The 18,411-nt window shown below is 35.3% G+C and overlaps 1 protein-coding gene across 4 annotated transcripts in view; it reads right to left on the minus strand.

The window, feature by feature from the left end:
- Nucleotides 1–18,411, minus strand: part of Fgf14 (fibroblast growth factor 14) — a 594,874-nt gene that overhangs the window by 12,857 nt on the left and 563,606 nt on the right. For all 4 annotated transcript variants that reach the window (XM_048421999.3, XM_048421998.3, XM_085698167.2 and 1 more), the window contains one exon: nucleotides 2,221–2,419. In XM_048421999.3, coding sequence (XP_048277956.1) covers nucleotides 2,221–2,419 — 199 coding nt within the window. The remainder of the gene's footprint in view (nucleotides 1–2,220; nucleotides 2,420–18,411) is intronic.

The following is an 18,411-nucleotide window of genomic DNA, read 5'->3' on the forward strand; positions in this document are numbered from 1 at the left end:
GTAAATGCATACTGAGCTAAATGACTTAGAAATCATGTAAAAGAAGCCAGTCTCTAACCCAGGAGCTCTCTCCAAGGGATAACTCCTCACAAATGAAAAATTAGTTTTCTCCAGAGGAGTCTAAAGGTACAAACCACTCTTAAGGCTTATCTCCATACTCCACAATAGATGGCCAACACAAAATGAACTTAATGGCATTTTTGGAGGTTCTTTGTCTCATAATGCTTTGTCAGGGCTTTAGGATTTTTGTTGTTTTCTTTCCTTATAGGATATATATATATATATATATATATATATATATATATATATATATATAATGGTTTCCTATTTTGTGTTTTATGTTAATTCTGTTTGTGTTAATCTGTGTGTCTCTGCATCTATATGTATTAAGCTTATTCTTTGGCTTCTTTCTTTTTTGTTTATTTGTTTTCTCCTATTTTGGCTTATTTGTTTTATTTTATCAAATTTTACTTTTTTAGATGCCAATTTCAATTCTAATGACACAGAGAAAGAAAGGGTGTGGACTTGGGTAGATAGGGAAATAGAGAGGATCTGAGAGGATCCTTGGGGTGGGAAAACATGATCAGAATATGTTGCTTTAAAAATCTATTTTAATTTTTAAAAAATGAGAAAAAGAAAGAAGTCTGTCTTCATTCTTGAAGCATCTCCAATTTCTCACTTGGACTAGTTAACTTAGGACCAAATAGTATCAAAGCTTTGACTTATACCATCTTTTAAATAAAGTTTGTCGGGAGATCTGACTGCCCTAGAATATTCCAGAAACAATCATACCCCTGTGAAAATGTCTATAACTGTCCTAAATTTTTCAATATAATATATAACCTATTTGGGTTTGTAAAGGAAATTAATATCTCCATAATAATCTTCATTATTAAATGTTGTGCTTCAGAAGCAGGGTTTTAAAGGAATAGAAGAAGATACTCTCTTGTTTTGTTTGGAATACCTCTGTCCAGGAATTGTTTTCAAACATGATAGCACAATACTTTTCTCTCCTCATATGTAAACACAATACTCACACAACAGTTAAACTTAAGACTGGAATACCAAATAATAGGATTATTTGTGATAATACTATTTATAATGCAGCAGAAGAGTCTCTGATATTTCTGTGGCCCTCATCCTTTTCTTATATGTCTCAAACATGACCTACCTATAGGAGAAGGGCTGGGTCAGCTCAGTGGTAGGAGGTAATACTGAGGAGCTTCAAAGCATGAAGCCTCAAGAGTCCTAAGAGAAAACTGAGAAATTCTGTAGATCATCTGGGCTACAACCTACAAGAACCATAACCGTGTCAGCCTCTAGAGGGACCTGGTGGTACTTTCTTTTATCCCGAGAGGCTAGGCACCTGTGAAACTTGCTTGCTTTGTTGTTTTTCTCATTTTGATTCTTAAGAAAATTTTGGAATGTATCAAAGTCATTTTTTCAGTTTTAAAATTTACCATAAATAATAGTAATTGATTGGTCCTTCTGACAGAATAATTAATGAACAAAGTACATATATTTCTAATCAACAGAGCATGGTAACTTGAGCCTTGATATCTGATAAAAATGTGAAGGAGCTGCTATTTAGAACAGAAAGTAGGTACGTTCCTTTAATACAAGAGAAATAATTTATGTAGCTTAGAAGGAGATATGGAACTTTACAGAGTTTTTAAGGGTTATTTTTTAAGAATTATAACAATTTTAAAAAAAATTTTACCCAATTTGAAAATAGGCAAATACTTGAAATTGCAAGTGAAAATGTTTTTTATTATATACTTATTACATGTTTACATAGTTTATTTTTATCTTTCAAGTAATTGACTATAAATCATTAGGTATTTAGCTCATTAGGGATAGTGAGGATTTGCAACACTGAAAGAAGTTTTCTGCTGTGTGTACATGCGTGCACACGCATGCACACACAGAAAGAGAGAGAGAGAGAGAAAGGGAGGGAGAGATAAAGGATGTTTTTATTTTTCTTCTTTCCCCTCAGTTTGGTGTCCAGAAATGAAAATCCTCGCTTTGGCCCATGTTGAGCTCATGTTCTATCCCAGGCCTATATTGGTGCCCACAAAGCTTAACCCATAACAATAAGGAGAAACATATTCAAACAGCACTCCAATAAAGGACATTTCTGTCAACCTATGGAAGGTTCCTGTGACCTTATCAGACGTATCCATGTAAAAAAAATGTATATAACGGTTTCCAAGTACTCACCTTCCAATGGCTTGGGTAGGAAATGAGCTGCTGGTTTAGTTTTCTTTACTCTGTTCCCTTTCATAACTTGCCCTTCCTTATTTAATCCCAAAAACCAGGCTCTGCCAGATTCCTGTTGCCTGTACAGCATGGATGAGTAGATTACATAATAGTTTTCAAAAACAGACTCTTTAAACTTGCATTCGGGGGTAAAAAGTTCCTATTAGAAGAAAGAAGAGAAGAACGTTAAAGTAGAAAGCAGAAGCTTCCAATGTTCACTCACTCTACATGAATTTCTCGACACATTGACCATATCTAGGGATAACTGAAGTTGAGTGCCCCTATATGCAGAAACGTCCTATATGTAATTTTGATACCAAAGGAATTTGGAAAGTCTGCAATTGGTGGGCATATATATGCACAGATAGGTTTCTCTTAATAAGGAAATAAAAAATGTAAGATAGTCATGGTAGCTCATGTGTAATTTGAATATTCAGAAGGATGAGGGAGGTGGATTGCTGTGAGTTTGCACATAGTTCAAACACAGCACATTCCAGGACAGCCCTACCTGTATAGCAAGACCCTGTTTAAATGACAAAAACAAAATGAAAAATGAATTATACAGTATTTTCACTTAACAGAGCCTAAATCGATCAGTGTCTAACCACTTACCACATTCGTGTGCCATCATCTATTCCTGATAAAGTTTACAAAAATATTTAAAACGTTACATGTCTTATATTATTTCCATAGAAACAACTTTGCCAGTTGTCACTTGGATCACTAATATTCCAGGGTGACAAATTTATAATGAAGAACAGACTGAAACTGCAAACTAGAGTCACGGCAATGAGACGGCATTCAGCTTAGCCACAAGAGCTATTGGTATGCCACAAGTTGAGGCCAGGCATCATGTTAGCTGCTGAAAGCTCGAAATAATTACACAACTTTACTATTTGGAGCCCTATTGAAATTTTTGAAGATGAAGAGCAAAACCTGGCCCTGACTAGAAACCACCCAATGACTTCGGAAAGAGTACAGTGTGTTAAACAGATTCAGGCTCACAGTCATCATCCTCATTCATTAGTGAGCAGCACAAAGCTTTGGTACTCTAATAAATATCATAAATACTCACAGATGAATTTATGCATTTGTGGAACTCTTATTTTGAAATAAATAATATTGAATATAATTGCACGTTTCTTTATGAAAATGCATAATAATGCAGTTTACAAGCTTTTGTGACAGCACCCAATAAAATAGAACTTTATACTCTAACCTTCTAGTGGCGAACCATGGAAGACACTTAACTAGTTTTTGTAAGAGTTATTAATAGACTATGTGCTACTTTGTTCATATGGAAAACAAATGCTAAAAAACATATAAACTGCTACTTACTTTTTTCAATATCACTCTGCTAAAAAAATTGACTCAACTTTTCTTTAACCTTTTTTACTTGTTTTTTACTAAATTTTACTAGTAAAGAAAATAACTTTTGTTTATCTTTTAGAAATAAATATGCTGTATATATGTCCTTTAAGAAGTAAAAAAAAATCTCTATAAGAGTTGAATTTCTGTTATTATAAGAAATGTGCCATAATTGCAAATAAAAAATGCCTTTATATATTTCCCAAAAGGGTGTGAATTATCCACATTGGTAATGAGGACAGGAGAGAACTGGCAGGCTGACCAACCCTATAGTTGCCCAGGACCAGGGTTGTGACTTGTCCTGCTTCAACATCCACCCTATCTGGAGCGTGTGGAAGGATCTGACCTACAGACGTGAAGCTGCAGGATCTCCACAACACAGGACAACAACAGAATTTCCAGAAAGAATCCTACTGAGGGCCCAGCATCCATGGTGTAGGAGAAACCAGAGGCCTCAAACCAGAGCAATGACTCTGCAATGAGTACTTGCAAGTAAAGATATATGGACAAAGGGGCTACTGCATGGCTCACTGTGTCACACTGCAACTTCCATGGTGAGATTTTTAATTTTTCCTCTCTATTTTTTTGGGGGGTGTTCAGGGGCAGAGGATGGATACGAAGGTACAGGGAAATTAATGGGATCATGATGCACAATATAAATATTATTATATTATATTATATATATTGAATACATAAAAAGAAAGTTTAAAAAGTGTGAGTTATCAAGCAATATCTCCTTCCATATGCTTTAGTGTGCTCCATAAATTTGTATGACCAGAAATTAATTTTCCAAGGAGTAATGAATTTCATTCATTCGCATACTTTTCATGACAAAGATGACATATGCAGTAATCAATATAAGACATTAGCATAAAAAAAGGAAGGGTGAGCCCCTCCCACAGAGATGTCTGCAGATCTCCATGATACTACCCCAGATTTTAATAAGATCTTGCCAAATAAATGTCCAGGCCTTCCACTAAATTTCTGATTCCAAATACCCTCCTTTTAGTTCTCATTAATAAGTTGAGCCTCACTGAGTCAAGGTCCCAGAGGCATCTCAGAAGAAAGTGGATAAACTGGCGAGGCCAGCAAAATGAATGTTCCAAAACAGACTTATAGCCTGTGAGGGTTAACTTTCACTGACTACATTATGCAACTGCAGATTTCTTAGGAAGACAGGTTTTGATTAGAGATATCCTGCGGGCATGTCTGTGAGAGATTGTGTTAATCAACTTAATTGATGTGTGTAGGCCCAGTTCACTGTGGGCAGCAACATTTTTGAATGTTGTCCTGAGCTATATTAGGCTGGAGAAATCAGAGAAATGAAGTTGAACACAAGCAAGTGAATTTTCAGGCATTCATTTCTCTATGGTGTTGACTTTTTATGATATGACTAATTATTTGAAGTTCCTGTCTTGACATCTCCACTATAACCTAGAATTGTAAGATGAAATAAACCCCTTGTTTCTCTCGGTTGCTTTTAGTCATGGTATTTTATCACAACCACACGATAAAGCTTGAAGGACTCCCAATAGAACAATACACCTGCCATATAGGAAACTAAATCTTCTACAGCAAAGAGATTAGACTTTTGCATGTCATTTGTAATATTGAGATAGTCCATGGTACCGAGAGGAAGAGACTTGGTCAATCATTCTCATCAACTTAGACCATGAAACCCAATATAGACAAATTCAACGGAACTGTCATTTAAGGATTGCCCATGCATGCTTCAGTATTCCTGGTGCATAAATTTCAATTGTTTTATTTCCATGACACCAAAGCATGTCATCTGCAAGTCAAAGCCTGCCCTAGAGCCATCAAGGAGTAGAATGCGAACAACTTCTTGCTAGGGCACTCATGTAGGTTAAAGTAACTGACACCTGTCTCTGGGGACATTGGATCTTTAGCCAGAGCATGACGCACTGATGTCTATTTTATGAACAGTGTCTACTGCACTGAGAATGTAGATCATTCGCACTCTTATCTCATCATCTCTGCCAAAATATGGCATAGGATGCTTGCACACCATTGGTAAGGAGGGGCTCTAATGTCAGTGCTCTAAATTGATGGACACGAATGTGGAGGAAAATGAGACTTTCAATGTGGTAGATGTAACTTATTCACTGGACACCGCAAGGCTTCATACACTACTTTTAAGGTATTTTAGAAACTTTGGTGTTTGTGTACACGTGATATGTGTGTGCATATATGAATTATGTATGTATGTATGTGTGTATGTATGTATGTGTGTGTGAGTGTGAGTTCATGTGTGTAGTGAGTACATGTGTGTATAAGTCATAATCTATACTAGGTTTCTTTCCCTATGACTCTTTATCTTATTTTCAAAGACAGAGTCTTCACTGAACCTGTAGTTCACTGTCTTGGTTAGAATGCCTGCCAGGGAGCTTGAAAATCTCCCTGTCTTTATCATCACCTTGCAATAGAATTACAGGCTCACATTGCTATGGCCAGCTTTTTACATGAGGATCTGAATTCAGATCATCATACTTGCATGATTAGAACTTTGCTCATTAAACTTTTTCTTTAGCCTCTGTTTACATTATTCTTTGTAAGTTTTGCCTAAGATTTCAGATGCACAGACATCTTCTGCCTTTAATCTAAGCACTTGTGAGGCAAAGTTAGGTGAATCTCTCCAAGTTCAAGTTCAGCTTGATCTACATTGTGAGTTCCAGGATAGCCAAGCAGACAATGCCTCAAATAAACAAAGAAACAAAATTAAACAGAACAAAACAAAGACAACAATAGAGGAAATATATAATTCTGGTAGAAACTGGTTGGTCCATATTTGTACATTTTATTCCTGTCCAAACAATAAAAGGAAATACACAGAGAAACAACATTCCAAGATGTTCTTATCTAATAAAGTTTTCTTAAGACTTTTAAAGAACTTAATATAGTCCTCAAATGTTACAGTTGAAAGCAATGACAGTATTCTCAGGAGAACTGCTGGAACTACACATAGGTGGGACTATTTATTATGGAACAAATTATCATTTCTTATAAATATACTTTTAATATGTAAGTGGAAGCTAATGGAACAGAAGATTATTATCTGTATGGCCAGACAGCCAAGATTCAATAAGTGTTGAATTTTATTTAGCTTAGTGTTCTTGGGAAGATGATTTTTATCTTCCTGGGTTTCAGTCTACATTTCTAAAATGGAGTTTAAATTATATAGAGGAATAAAAAGCTGCCTGGGAGAACTGGTGTGCATTTAACTCATTTTAGAACATTCAGCATGTAATAAGTACTAACTAGTTGTTATGAAATAACAAATTTTGCATTGTATATAGTAAACTTTTATGTATCAATAATTTCATTTCTATCAAATTGCACAGGTCAACATTTAATTACAAGTTTAGTTAATAAACATGGCTTTACATCAAGTATTGGACTCACTGCCAGATATGACAAAATGAATAAAGTTAGTCATTCATTTTATCTTAAAAGATCATATAAATACACACTATGGTAAACTGGCATCTTGGATGATAGAGGGATTATAGGCGGAGTGAAAAGCATTATGACAGACTAGAGACAGGAAATGCTACTGTGCATTTGGAGAACCATGAGCAATTTGCCCTGAGATACAGGTATTACTGGGAAGAATTAGAAAGCGATGTGGCTAGAAAGACAGGCTGAAGAAATGTGATAAAGGTTTTTATATGCTGTCAGAGTGACAAAACCTATTGTGAGTAACATAGCACTCTTGAATAAGCAGGAGAATAATTATGAAAACACAAAGACTGTCACTTTGCAAGACAATTTTAGAATATAAGTTACATTTCAAGACCCTAATCTTTGGTGAATTGGGCTAGGAAGTGTTTGGCAGTGCAATACCATTTTTTGAAGTCCCTTTATTTTTCCCAAACTTTTAATTCTGGAAACTAAGGTACCTTGGTTTCTAGATTTAAATCATTTCTCTAGGTTCTTGTCTTTCTTAACCAATTAGTCATGGCCAGTCAGGAAAGCTGTTTATCCATTAGACACCTGACATTCTTCACCTGACTACTACTACTCAGTGGTTACCTGCTAACTGTAGACCACAAACAAAACTTTACAATTGACTTGCCCTCCCCCTTCCTCTAAAATGTATAAAAATAGACTCTCGTTCAGTCATATGAGCCTGGACTGTACTCAGTATCCCTGCCATGCTACCATTTATTGATAGATTTAATAACTTTCAATAACTCTCTTACTAAAAAGACAGTCTTTCTCAATGTCTCACTTGAACCTAAAATGTGAAACATTTCAGGAAACTGTCTGTCAAAAATGTACATTTGTGTTCATTTAAGTTGTTAATATTAGTATAATATATAGAGAAATGACAAATGCTTTCAGAATTATAAGCAACAAAATTGAAAGCATTTTATGCAAATTACTTAGGACATGAAATCTTTTCCTTGATGCTAACTTGTAAAGAGATATTTAAAAGTGACACTCATCAACACAAAGAAAAAATTTTTTGATAGCAGACACAGTTATAGTTTAGTATTTGAGTGCTCCAGATGCTTTAGGGTGAGAGATAAATAGGGAAATTCAGTAAGTAGAACATGAAATAATTGTAATTGATGAGATTAGGGGTCATGTGGGCATGGGAGGCGGTGGTGAGCAGGAGTGAAGCAATCTGTCAAACAAGGCTTGCTGATGAGTATAAATCTGTATCCCGGGCCCTGCACGGAGGAAACAGTGGTGGGAACAAACTGGAGAATCTGTGCATTTGTATGGGCAATGAAAAAAAAAAAACAGAACTCTTGAGGAGATCTGAGTTTTCAAATGAAAGAAAAAGAGCAACATTTTTGTTCTTTTTGCTTGACATAAGCCCTCTTCATTTTTTTTAAGACCTCTTCATTATGACTAGTTCCACAATATATTTCTCAACATGGAGTAGGACAAGGGCTGGTAGGGAACCTGTGCACCTCCACTTTGATATCTTCAATGGACTAAAGCATGGACTCCAGGCAATCTCTGAAGATCTAATTTATATTTCTTATTCATTCAACTAAAAGGACTACTGTGACAGAATGCTGGCAGTAATAATACAAGATTGCTTGTTTAAATTTAAATTTAAATATAAACTCTCGGAAAGTGCCAAAACGAGATAGATAAGGAATTTGATGTGTCTTTTTCTTCTCTCGCCTGCCTATATTTAGAACCACCACCTTGACAACAAACCCAGCAGTTGAATTCCAGTAGAAGCTTAAGTATTAATTTGTGCCAATGCCAAACTAAACTGTCAAATTATAGAATAGGAAAAGGGCACACCACAATGGGGACAGAAGTTTCATGTCTCCTTTTCTGCTGTGGTTGTTCTGGAATGAAAGCACCATCTGCTGTATGCTCATTATCTTGACAGTAGCAGCAGAATCAGTCCTGTTCATTCAGGAAAACACTCTGGTGGGCTATTTACATGGGGAAAGATAATTTTCTGGATTGTGGATGAAAGGGGAGAATGCTGGGAAGACATGATCCATGTTCTACAACTCAGTAGGAATAAATTAGCCACCGACCCAAAGATTTGGCATAAACAAGGAAACATAATGCCAACACTGAAGTGACCTTGAGATGTAACCTGTAGGCTGCCGTCTTCAGAGTGTCAACAAACAAACACATAAACAAAAAAACTGTGACTTTCACCGCAAATTGAAACGAGACAGTTTATTCTTATATCACGAGTAACCACAACTTGGGAACACACATTTAGGTTTCCCCAAATTCCACATCACCGTGAACTAATAATTTAATGAAGATTTTATAGTAAGAGAAGAAGGTCATAAATTGAGCCAGTTTCCAAAGACACTGGTGGAGACAACAGGTAAGTGGATTATAGCAAAGAAAGAGAAATCTGTTATAGGCCCCAGATGCTATCTAATGATAGTTGTAGCCTTTTGATTGATAGAAATAAGTTCTATTAAATTAATTCATTCCAAAAGGTTTTGTCTGTTAGTCACAGAGATGTTAGGATAGACACAGAAGTAAACAAGGAATAGCTAGTTAAGTCATCCGAAGATAAACTATAATTATGCTCTGGACTTAAAGCATTCCAATCTCCCCATCATCATGGAAGGATTTTTTTTAATCAATTAATCAGTCTTGTAGAAAGTTCAAAGCGAAGTGCAATTTTTTTTCCAGAAACTTTTTTCACAAGATCAACTCTAATACGTGAAGCAAATATAGTTTCATAGCGAAAGAAAATAAGAAAATTTATTTGGAGCCAAATGTTAGTGACCATGATAGGAAACATGGATTTAGGTTGCCCTGAAAGAGAGGTTCCAGTATGAAATCAATTAAACAAACTTCCCCAAAGCCACAGAATAAAAGGCAGTCATGAGCAACATGTTCTGACTATTCAGGAATGATCAAAGATAACTCTGACCCTGGGGATGTAACACTCTAAACTGACCAAAAGATTATAGGATATTTCACCAGAAGGCTTTATGGTAAAGAGTAAAGATGTATTATTATCAGAGATATTGGGGAATTCCCATATTGGGTAATAAATGCATTTGCCAAAATCACTGATAGAGACACCAGTATCAGGTGTCTGATCAGGTGATAGAGACACCAGGTAGACAGTTCACAGGCAAGGAGGTGGGGGTAGGATCTCTGTTACAGGTTTTAGATGCTACCTAAAAATGTTGTTCTTAGAGTCTGTGCTTTTAGAAACTGATAGCCTAGCCTACGTCCCTACTAACAGAGCTAAAGGCAACCCAGGTTTGTCTGGCTCAAGATTTGTGACATTCTGCCTCTCCACAATCACAGTTCTAAATCAGCTAGTCTTTAGAATCTTTAGCATAGGCTTTTTCAAAAACTTCAAGTTTCAAATCTGGGGAGCTGAGATAAAGATCACTTGCTCCACAAACCTGAAAGTGTTTAGTCTGGTACTTTCACAAAATAAGATTGCCAACTTTTGTTAAAAGTAAAATTTGAAGATTTTTTACAATCTTTTTATGGAGAAAGAACTGTTTATCATCAAATTCCTAAGGGATAAGTGCTCCCTATTGATTTTAGCGAAAACTTTAGCATTCCCCCTATGAATATGGGCTTCCAATAAGAATGTTCTGCAGTCCACAAATTCTACAAGCTGTGCAACATGGTGTAATCTGACTAAATGACAATTATTTTGCTCATGTAGCATGTTAGGTCTCAGGAACCCAACACAAATGGCCAAAGTGAGGTGCCTATTAACATATTAACACCGCTGGGCCAGCTCTGTGAATGTCACTGAGGAGCTGTGGCTCCTCCCACCTCTTCTCTTCCCACCTCCTCCCCAACCCTAAAACTCTCCATTCTAAAGCCTTCTGCTTCCCTTCCCTCACCCTGGTCCCTGTATAACAGCATTTTAGCTACACCAGTCTCTGGGTCTTGGTTGCCTCTTCTCTTGCTCTTCCTACCCATCTCTCGTGGCTCTGTATAGTCAGCTGGCCATGTTCAGTCTGGACTCTTCCCTCTGCCTATTTTATCCTTTATATTTATAGTAAAAATTTTCTGTATACTTTAGGAGTAGTCATGTTCTCCTCTTTTTATTTAATTTCTTAATTTATAGCAAAGTTTGTCAACCACCACCATTTCAAGAGGAAAATAAAAATAGAAGTGTCCTGATAAATTTACATTTCTTAAAATAAAAGGGAATTCTAAAATCAGTTTTAAAATGAGATAATAGAGAGATTATACTAGGCATACATTAGCAAAGAGCATATCATACATCCATGAAAAGTATTATTTCCAGAAATTTTGAGGAACCCCACCTGAGATACTACGTTACAGGGGAAATCTGGGTTCCCTCTTTTACAGTTCTTAGTTTCATCAGTAAAATAATTTAAAAGGAGACTCAGAAAAACAGGCTTAAGGGCAGTTTCATTAGGTATTAAAAGAAAAACCGCAGAGCAATAGACTGTAAATCTTGACAGCTGACTGGAGGAGAAAGACAAAGGAGAATAACAGAGAGGCAGATACATAGTGGAGAGGAGCATAGCAAAGAAAGTGAAGACCCCAGAAGTACTGGAGGAGGCATATGGCCAGTAACTAAAAGGAAGAGACAAGAGTGGGAAAAGGAAAAGTAATAACTTTCTGAGTGAGGACCTTAGTGAGTCACTCTACAGTGACTGCACAGAGGACAGGATTCCTAGGAAAAAAGAAAACTATCGCATTAAAGGGATAATTCTTCCTTTCATCTCTTTAGCATGACTTAGGGAGGATCTGCCTTCCTGGGCAACTGACCTACTCAGCTGGAGCATTTATTTCCATCCAGGTCAGAGATTCCAGAAGGAAATAGTTTTCTTTCCTGTTATGACAACAATATCAGCTATTAATGCATTACATCCATTTCCAGAATCATCAAAACTCACAACCCCCTTCCCTCTCAGAGCCAAGTTAATAATCTTCACCCTGGATTTTTTTTATAGAAATTTTATCCCTGAGAATTAAATAGACATCTCAGGTTCTTAAATCAAAAATAATGACAAATCACAAAAAGTATTTTATAAGTATCAAATACATTAGCTATCAAATATATAGAAGTGAAAAATAATTTTAAACTATAAGGTAAGTAATAAACTATACTTATTTAAAGCTACAAATGGAGTAAAAAGTGACATAAATTGCTAATTGTTTTCATGAGCAAGGTGCTGTTTAATTTTTCGTAACGGGATTAAGTTAAATAGACTAACTTTAAATGGAAACCTAAAGGCCCATTTAATTTGAAATCTCTATTTTTTTTCCTCCGTCTTCTGATTTTTGGAGATGTGGTAAACTGATGGTTAAAATGAGGTCAGCAAAGGGTCATCACAATCTCTATCATTTTCTACATATTATAATCAATCAGCTAGATCCCTGAGTGCTACTGTTCTGACAGCACCTATCTTTCAAACATAGTGCAGAGTGCTCTTACCACCACTGGGAAAGGCAAGAATTGTCTGAGTGCACAGATGTTGCAGTCATGGTATCTGAAGCAGGAAACCTCTGAAGTTAACATTTTATAAAGCAGTCTATTAAGTTGACTGATGTGTTTTATTTCTCTGGAATTCTATATATTCAGTATTCATATTACAGAACTTTGAATAGTATGTAGAGGAAAAATTATTAAATTCTGTATGGTGTGTGTGTGTGTGTGTGTGTGTTTTAAGCAAACGGACAACCCCATTTGTGGTACAGAATACACAGCTTTGATTTGATAACAAGACCAAGTGAATTTAAGTGAATAGTTACCAACTAACCATGTGGCCAATCAAATGCTTTTACATGAGTGGTTTTAAATTAAACAAAAGTGCAAATAAAAGTTTGTTTTCTCATCCATTAAGATGACACATTTAATTTAGAAGTAATCATTTATCAAAATCTATTAATTTATAGCACTTAAAAGTATTTATTATATATTACAATTTATATTATATATTATAATTTATTTTAATGCTTAAAACTAACAAGTTGTTTGACATAATATTCAACTGATTTAATATAAGTAGATATCATATCTGAAAAAATGCACTATAGTCATATACTTAGTGTTTAAATATACATGCACATATATTTCATATTCTTAATACATGATATTTAGCAAACATTAGTGAAGCAAAATTTCCATACTACCACAGATTGAAAAGACCCCAATTAATGTGTATGTGTTCTAAAACCTAGAAAGCTGTGGTGTACATATTCAGTCCCATATAGACCAAATTAGTATATGACCACAGAATCCAACTAACATTATTAAAATTTGTCACCCATTTCTTAGAGTCTATGAAAAATTTACAAATGCAAGAAAGTGAAAATAAAAATCTGATATATTACAGTACACCTATAAATGAGAAACTTAAATTTATGAATAAAAGTATATCCCAACTGGTTTTATAACATAACACCTGTTTCCCAAGGACACGGACACATATAAATTGCCTAAACTTTAATTCTTCCATCATCAACAGATAGTACTAGTACTATGAAATTAGCAAAAATATCACAAATTAAATATTCTTGAGAAGGAATAGAGATAACCGCTTAAGACTGTTCTTCATGTATTTGTCAACATTCAAATGTTGCCACACTAATATCAATAATAATGTCACTGAATATATTAAAATTGTAATTATACATACCTGCCCATCAGTCATTGTTAAGACTCTACAGAACCAGCTAACTTAATCTTATCTGTGATTCTATGAGATTTATGTTGTTATCATCTCCATTTTAGTAATGATCGACTGAGAGACAGTAGGGTCTAGTATTTACTTTGGTTTATTTATATTTACTAAGACAAATGTAGGAATTTATTCTTCCTTTTTCACTGGCAATATTTATTTCTGATTATTGCCCAAACCGGTACCTTTTAGCATGTAATCAACAATATGCTCTCACTGTGAGCCAGGGAGAAGAAGTGCAGGTTTTACAGCATTTATCCCATGTCTATGGTGCCTCTCTTGTGCTTCCTTTGTTGCCCTGAGAAGATTCCAGGGACAGCCTGCCTAAAAGCAATGTAGTTTTGCATTATACACTATCACCAAGTAATTACAAATTACATTGAAATAATCATTCAATGAAATGGGAAATATAACTGCTATACTGTTGACCTTTATACCTATGTGTGGAGAAATATAGATGGAAAACTATAAGGAAACATGACATACAGACAGCTGAAACATGTCTCTGAAGAAGTAAACAAACAAAAGGATGAAAAATGTAAAGAAAAAAACACACTCTTAAAAATATTGATTGTATAGTAAGAAGAAAATACTAGGTCTGGGAACTCATGCCTGATAATCCCAGTGCTTGGAGTGTGGAGGCAGGAGGACTGGGAGTTTAAGGCCATTTTCTGTTCTACAGTGAGTTCAAAGTCAATCTGTGCTACATGAGACCCTGCTATATAGAAACAACAAAATATATTAGCACTCAAAATACATTTCTGCTCCCACTTACCGAACCTGCCCATACCTTTTCCTCCCCACTGTATACAATGACAATATCAAGGTTATAGAGATAGCTGAACACTTGTCTGCTTTTGGAGTGCTAGATTTAATGTGTGAGTCATACACCTAACTTAATATTCTCTTTACCTCTTTCCCTGATCCTGTCCATTAGGCTGTTATTAATCTCAACGATTTGAGGAGAAAGACCACTGACCCAAGTCATCATTGTCAAATAAATTAAACCAAGAAATTAATTAAAGCAAGCTTTCATGTACACAGGATGCTTCTTCCTAAAGCAGAGCTTAAGACATCAGCATTGGACGTGAGCAAGAGAAAGGATTTTATAGGTCTTGGGCAGGAGGGCTGCAAATGTGTGATTTGGTATGCAAATAGACTGGATTTCAGAAACTGAGAAGTTGGTCATAATAACTTCTTGTGAAACAAAGACAGGACTGCAAGTCATCACAACAAGTGGTCAAAATAATAGGTGGTAATACAAACCTTTGAAAACAAAGGCATCATTGTCATTTCCTGGAATAGGCAGTACAGAACCATTTGTCATTAAGGTTACAAGTAAAGGACACTCCAATCCTGGAGAAACAGAATTTTAATCATAAACAAACATGAACCTAGTTTGTCTTTACTGTAAGACCGCTTTCAAGCCTAAAATGAAGGCAAACTGTTTTTTCCTCTGTAAGTAACTGAACATAAAGTGGTACATTTTGAAATTTTCAAAATGGTGCATTTTGGGGGAAGGGGTTGGGAATCACATCTCCATGACTTTTATTGCCAGATTCTTGGAATGAATGTGGACTGTTTTTATCCAGATGACTCTCTGCTCTCCTCCCAGAATCACATTTTTATTCTATTCCTCTCTATCTACCGCTCTAACATTTTTTTTATGTGCATCCATGGAATTTTTATTTTCTAGTTTTCTTTTTCTAGACCTCATTTTCAATTAAACTTAAGATTTGTGTTTAGCAGGCTTTGTGGATGAAATGAAAATCACACCCAGCCAAAACAAACTACATGTACAAATAATAAATAAGTCACAGAAGTAAATGGATCAAAAATACTGCTTTAAAATGGAAATTTTCATGTAAAGATGGAAAGGGTATATAGGTTCTGCAATACTCATAAAATTCAATAGTCATTAAATAGTAATAATTTCTAATTAAGTGTTGGATTTTTAAAGCCTATTTACATTCATTTTATCCCAAAAAACAATGATGCTAAAATGATGTGGGAAGCAAAACACTGTTCCTTTGCCCTAAGTGGTGATTTGCGTCCCAGAGGGCAACAGTGAATTAAGCCTACCTCAGTTCTGCTCTATGAAAAGGCCAAGGCAGTTTCTTTATTAAACCAATGAAAGCAACACATAAACAGAAGGACCTCCTACACCAATGAAACAAAGAAGATTCAGACATCTTTTTCAGGATGAAAAAGAATTATGATGCTGCAAGAACACATGAAAAGTGAAATGAATATAATGTAAAAAGATGATATAAAAGGCCTCATGATTCCAATCACAGAGGTTCTGATAAGGTGAAGAGGTGAAATGGTCAGTGCTTAGGGGCAGATGGGTGAGTGGGAGATTGTGACTGGGGATAGATAGTTGGAACACAGGAAAGTTTTACTTCAGAGTTTCAAAAAAGCAGTGGTGGACACAAGTCATTATGTTCTCATTTAAACTCATACAATGCTTAAAACCAAGAGTGAACTCTATTCAGAACTGTCGGCTTCAGTTACTATTAATATGCAAATATTGATTAATTAGCAGTAATGTTTTTGTCACATTAGTGTGAGATATTGAAATGGAATAGTAGATGGAGTTCCAGGGGAGAACAAAGAGTTATATAACTCTAATCCTGCTCAATTTGCCTGTAAACATAAGGGTGATTGAAAAATCTATGAATACAAAGCATTTTTAATAAAAGAATAAGTCAGAGTGGAGGAGATTTGGGGTTTGGAGGAAGAGACGTTTTAAACTCTGCATGTTTCCTGTCTAATTCTTAATGAACTCCACAATGAGCAGTCTCTGTTGTTATGCATGAAGTAAGATATGTCCATTAGCCATTCTCAAGAACAGTATTTGAAAGCCCAGGCTTGGGAAACAAAGGTATAATTCTAGATAAGAGAGGAGAAGACTATAGCTTTTAGATCAAATGAAGCTTACCATTTATACACATAAATATAATTTAATTTGTAAATCTCCAAGTGTATAATTTATACCTATCCTTAGACTTTTCTTTCTCTGTAAGGAGCTGCCAGGATGTCGCCTTGGCGAGATAGTGCCAGCAGTCCTACAGCCTGGAGGTATACAAATCCTTTGATGCTGCTGTGCAGGCCAATGTGCTTGGGGCCTTGTTTTGCATTTCAGAGACTTGGTTCCCTGACCTGTCCTGTGGCCTTGGGCCCTAGCAGAATGGCATCAACCAATCAGCATTCGAGCCTCTCACCTTAGAAAAGCAGCTGCCTTTGGGTTTTTAGCTCTCTCTCGTCATCCCTTTTCCCCATTCCCCTTTTCAATCAAGTGCTCCAATAAATTGTGATTGAGAAGGATTCTTGATTTTGTGATCGTTCCTTCTTGCTGGACAAGGAGTGCGTGTCACATTTCTCTGTCTCCATAGTTAAGTAGTAACAATTGGACCCATAAATTTAAAGTATTTTCGGTCTAGCCTTTTCCAGAAGGAGAGAATAAAAAGCTATCCATGTCACTTGCTTTTCTAGATTGGTTCTAGGTACGCAAATCATACATGGAATTCTCTCATTTAGAAATAAGATAATATTTACACATGGAAGTCTCAGAATAAATAAAAATTTCTCCAACTATGGCCATATTCCCCCAAGAATATCTTAGAATTGAGAAATGATTCTGGAAGTATTTTTCAAATTGATCTGCAGCACTAAGAGTGTTCATATTGACTCATTCAGATAATCAAAATATAGAGCCGATGATGCAAAACCCTTTACTACATACAATTTCATATTTCAGTTATCCACGTGATAATTAAATTGATGATATATCCACTTTAACTTATGTCAGTGAATTTGTAGAGCCACATTTCCAAGAAAATCTATAATTAAAGGTATTAACTATTATTGAGAAAATTTTAAACATTTTTTTAACTAGAAAAAAACATTTAAAACTAGATTTATGTGATGTTTATCCTCTCAGTGGTATCATGCACTGTTGAATATGTAAGTAAGAAAGAAACTGAATTTACTTAAGAATCTCTAATTAAGTCAGCGGGCCCTTGGAAGAAGACAAAAAAGTGGGAGTTCTGGCAAAAGTGGAAGAAGGTACAAGAGAGAATAGAGAAGGATGAAAACAATTGAATTATATAAATGTATGAAATTGTTCAACAATAAGAGAAACTGATGCAAGGATTACAGATATTCAGTAGGTGTTTATATGCAACAAATATCGAACTAGCTTCTATATGAATAATTGTAGAAAATGAACATCTCCTCCATGAGTAACAGCAACTATTTGGTGGAATCAGTTTTTGCATCATGCATGTGTAAATACAAATTTGGATATATATTGCTATATATTTTCATATGTGCATGCATACATATAATTATTTATGTGCAAATTACTTTTTACTCTAAACAGGAATAAAACACACTTTGGAGGCTGAAACCCCCATGGCCATGGACTAGGTGAGAAGTCTACACAGACAGACTAATCCACATTCTGGAAATAGTGTCTATTACCTCAAGAGCTCAACACTAAAGTTTCTAGAGAGACACTTGTTTGGTCAAATAATTGATTTTTATTCTTTTTAAATAGCTTCTTGGTACATATTTCTAATAAACTTTTATGCATTTAGAGTTCTTTTGTATCAACAGCCTT

This window comes from Myodes glareolus, chromosome 12, assembly GCF_982192425.1.
Source record: "Myodes glareolus chromosome 12, mMyoGla1.1, whole genome shotgun sequence".
NCBI lineage: Eukaryota > Metazoa > Chordata > Mammalia > Rodentia > Cricetidae > Myodes > Myodes glareolus.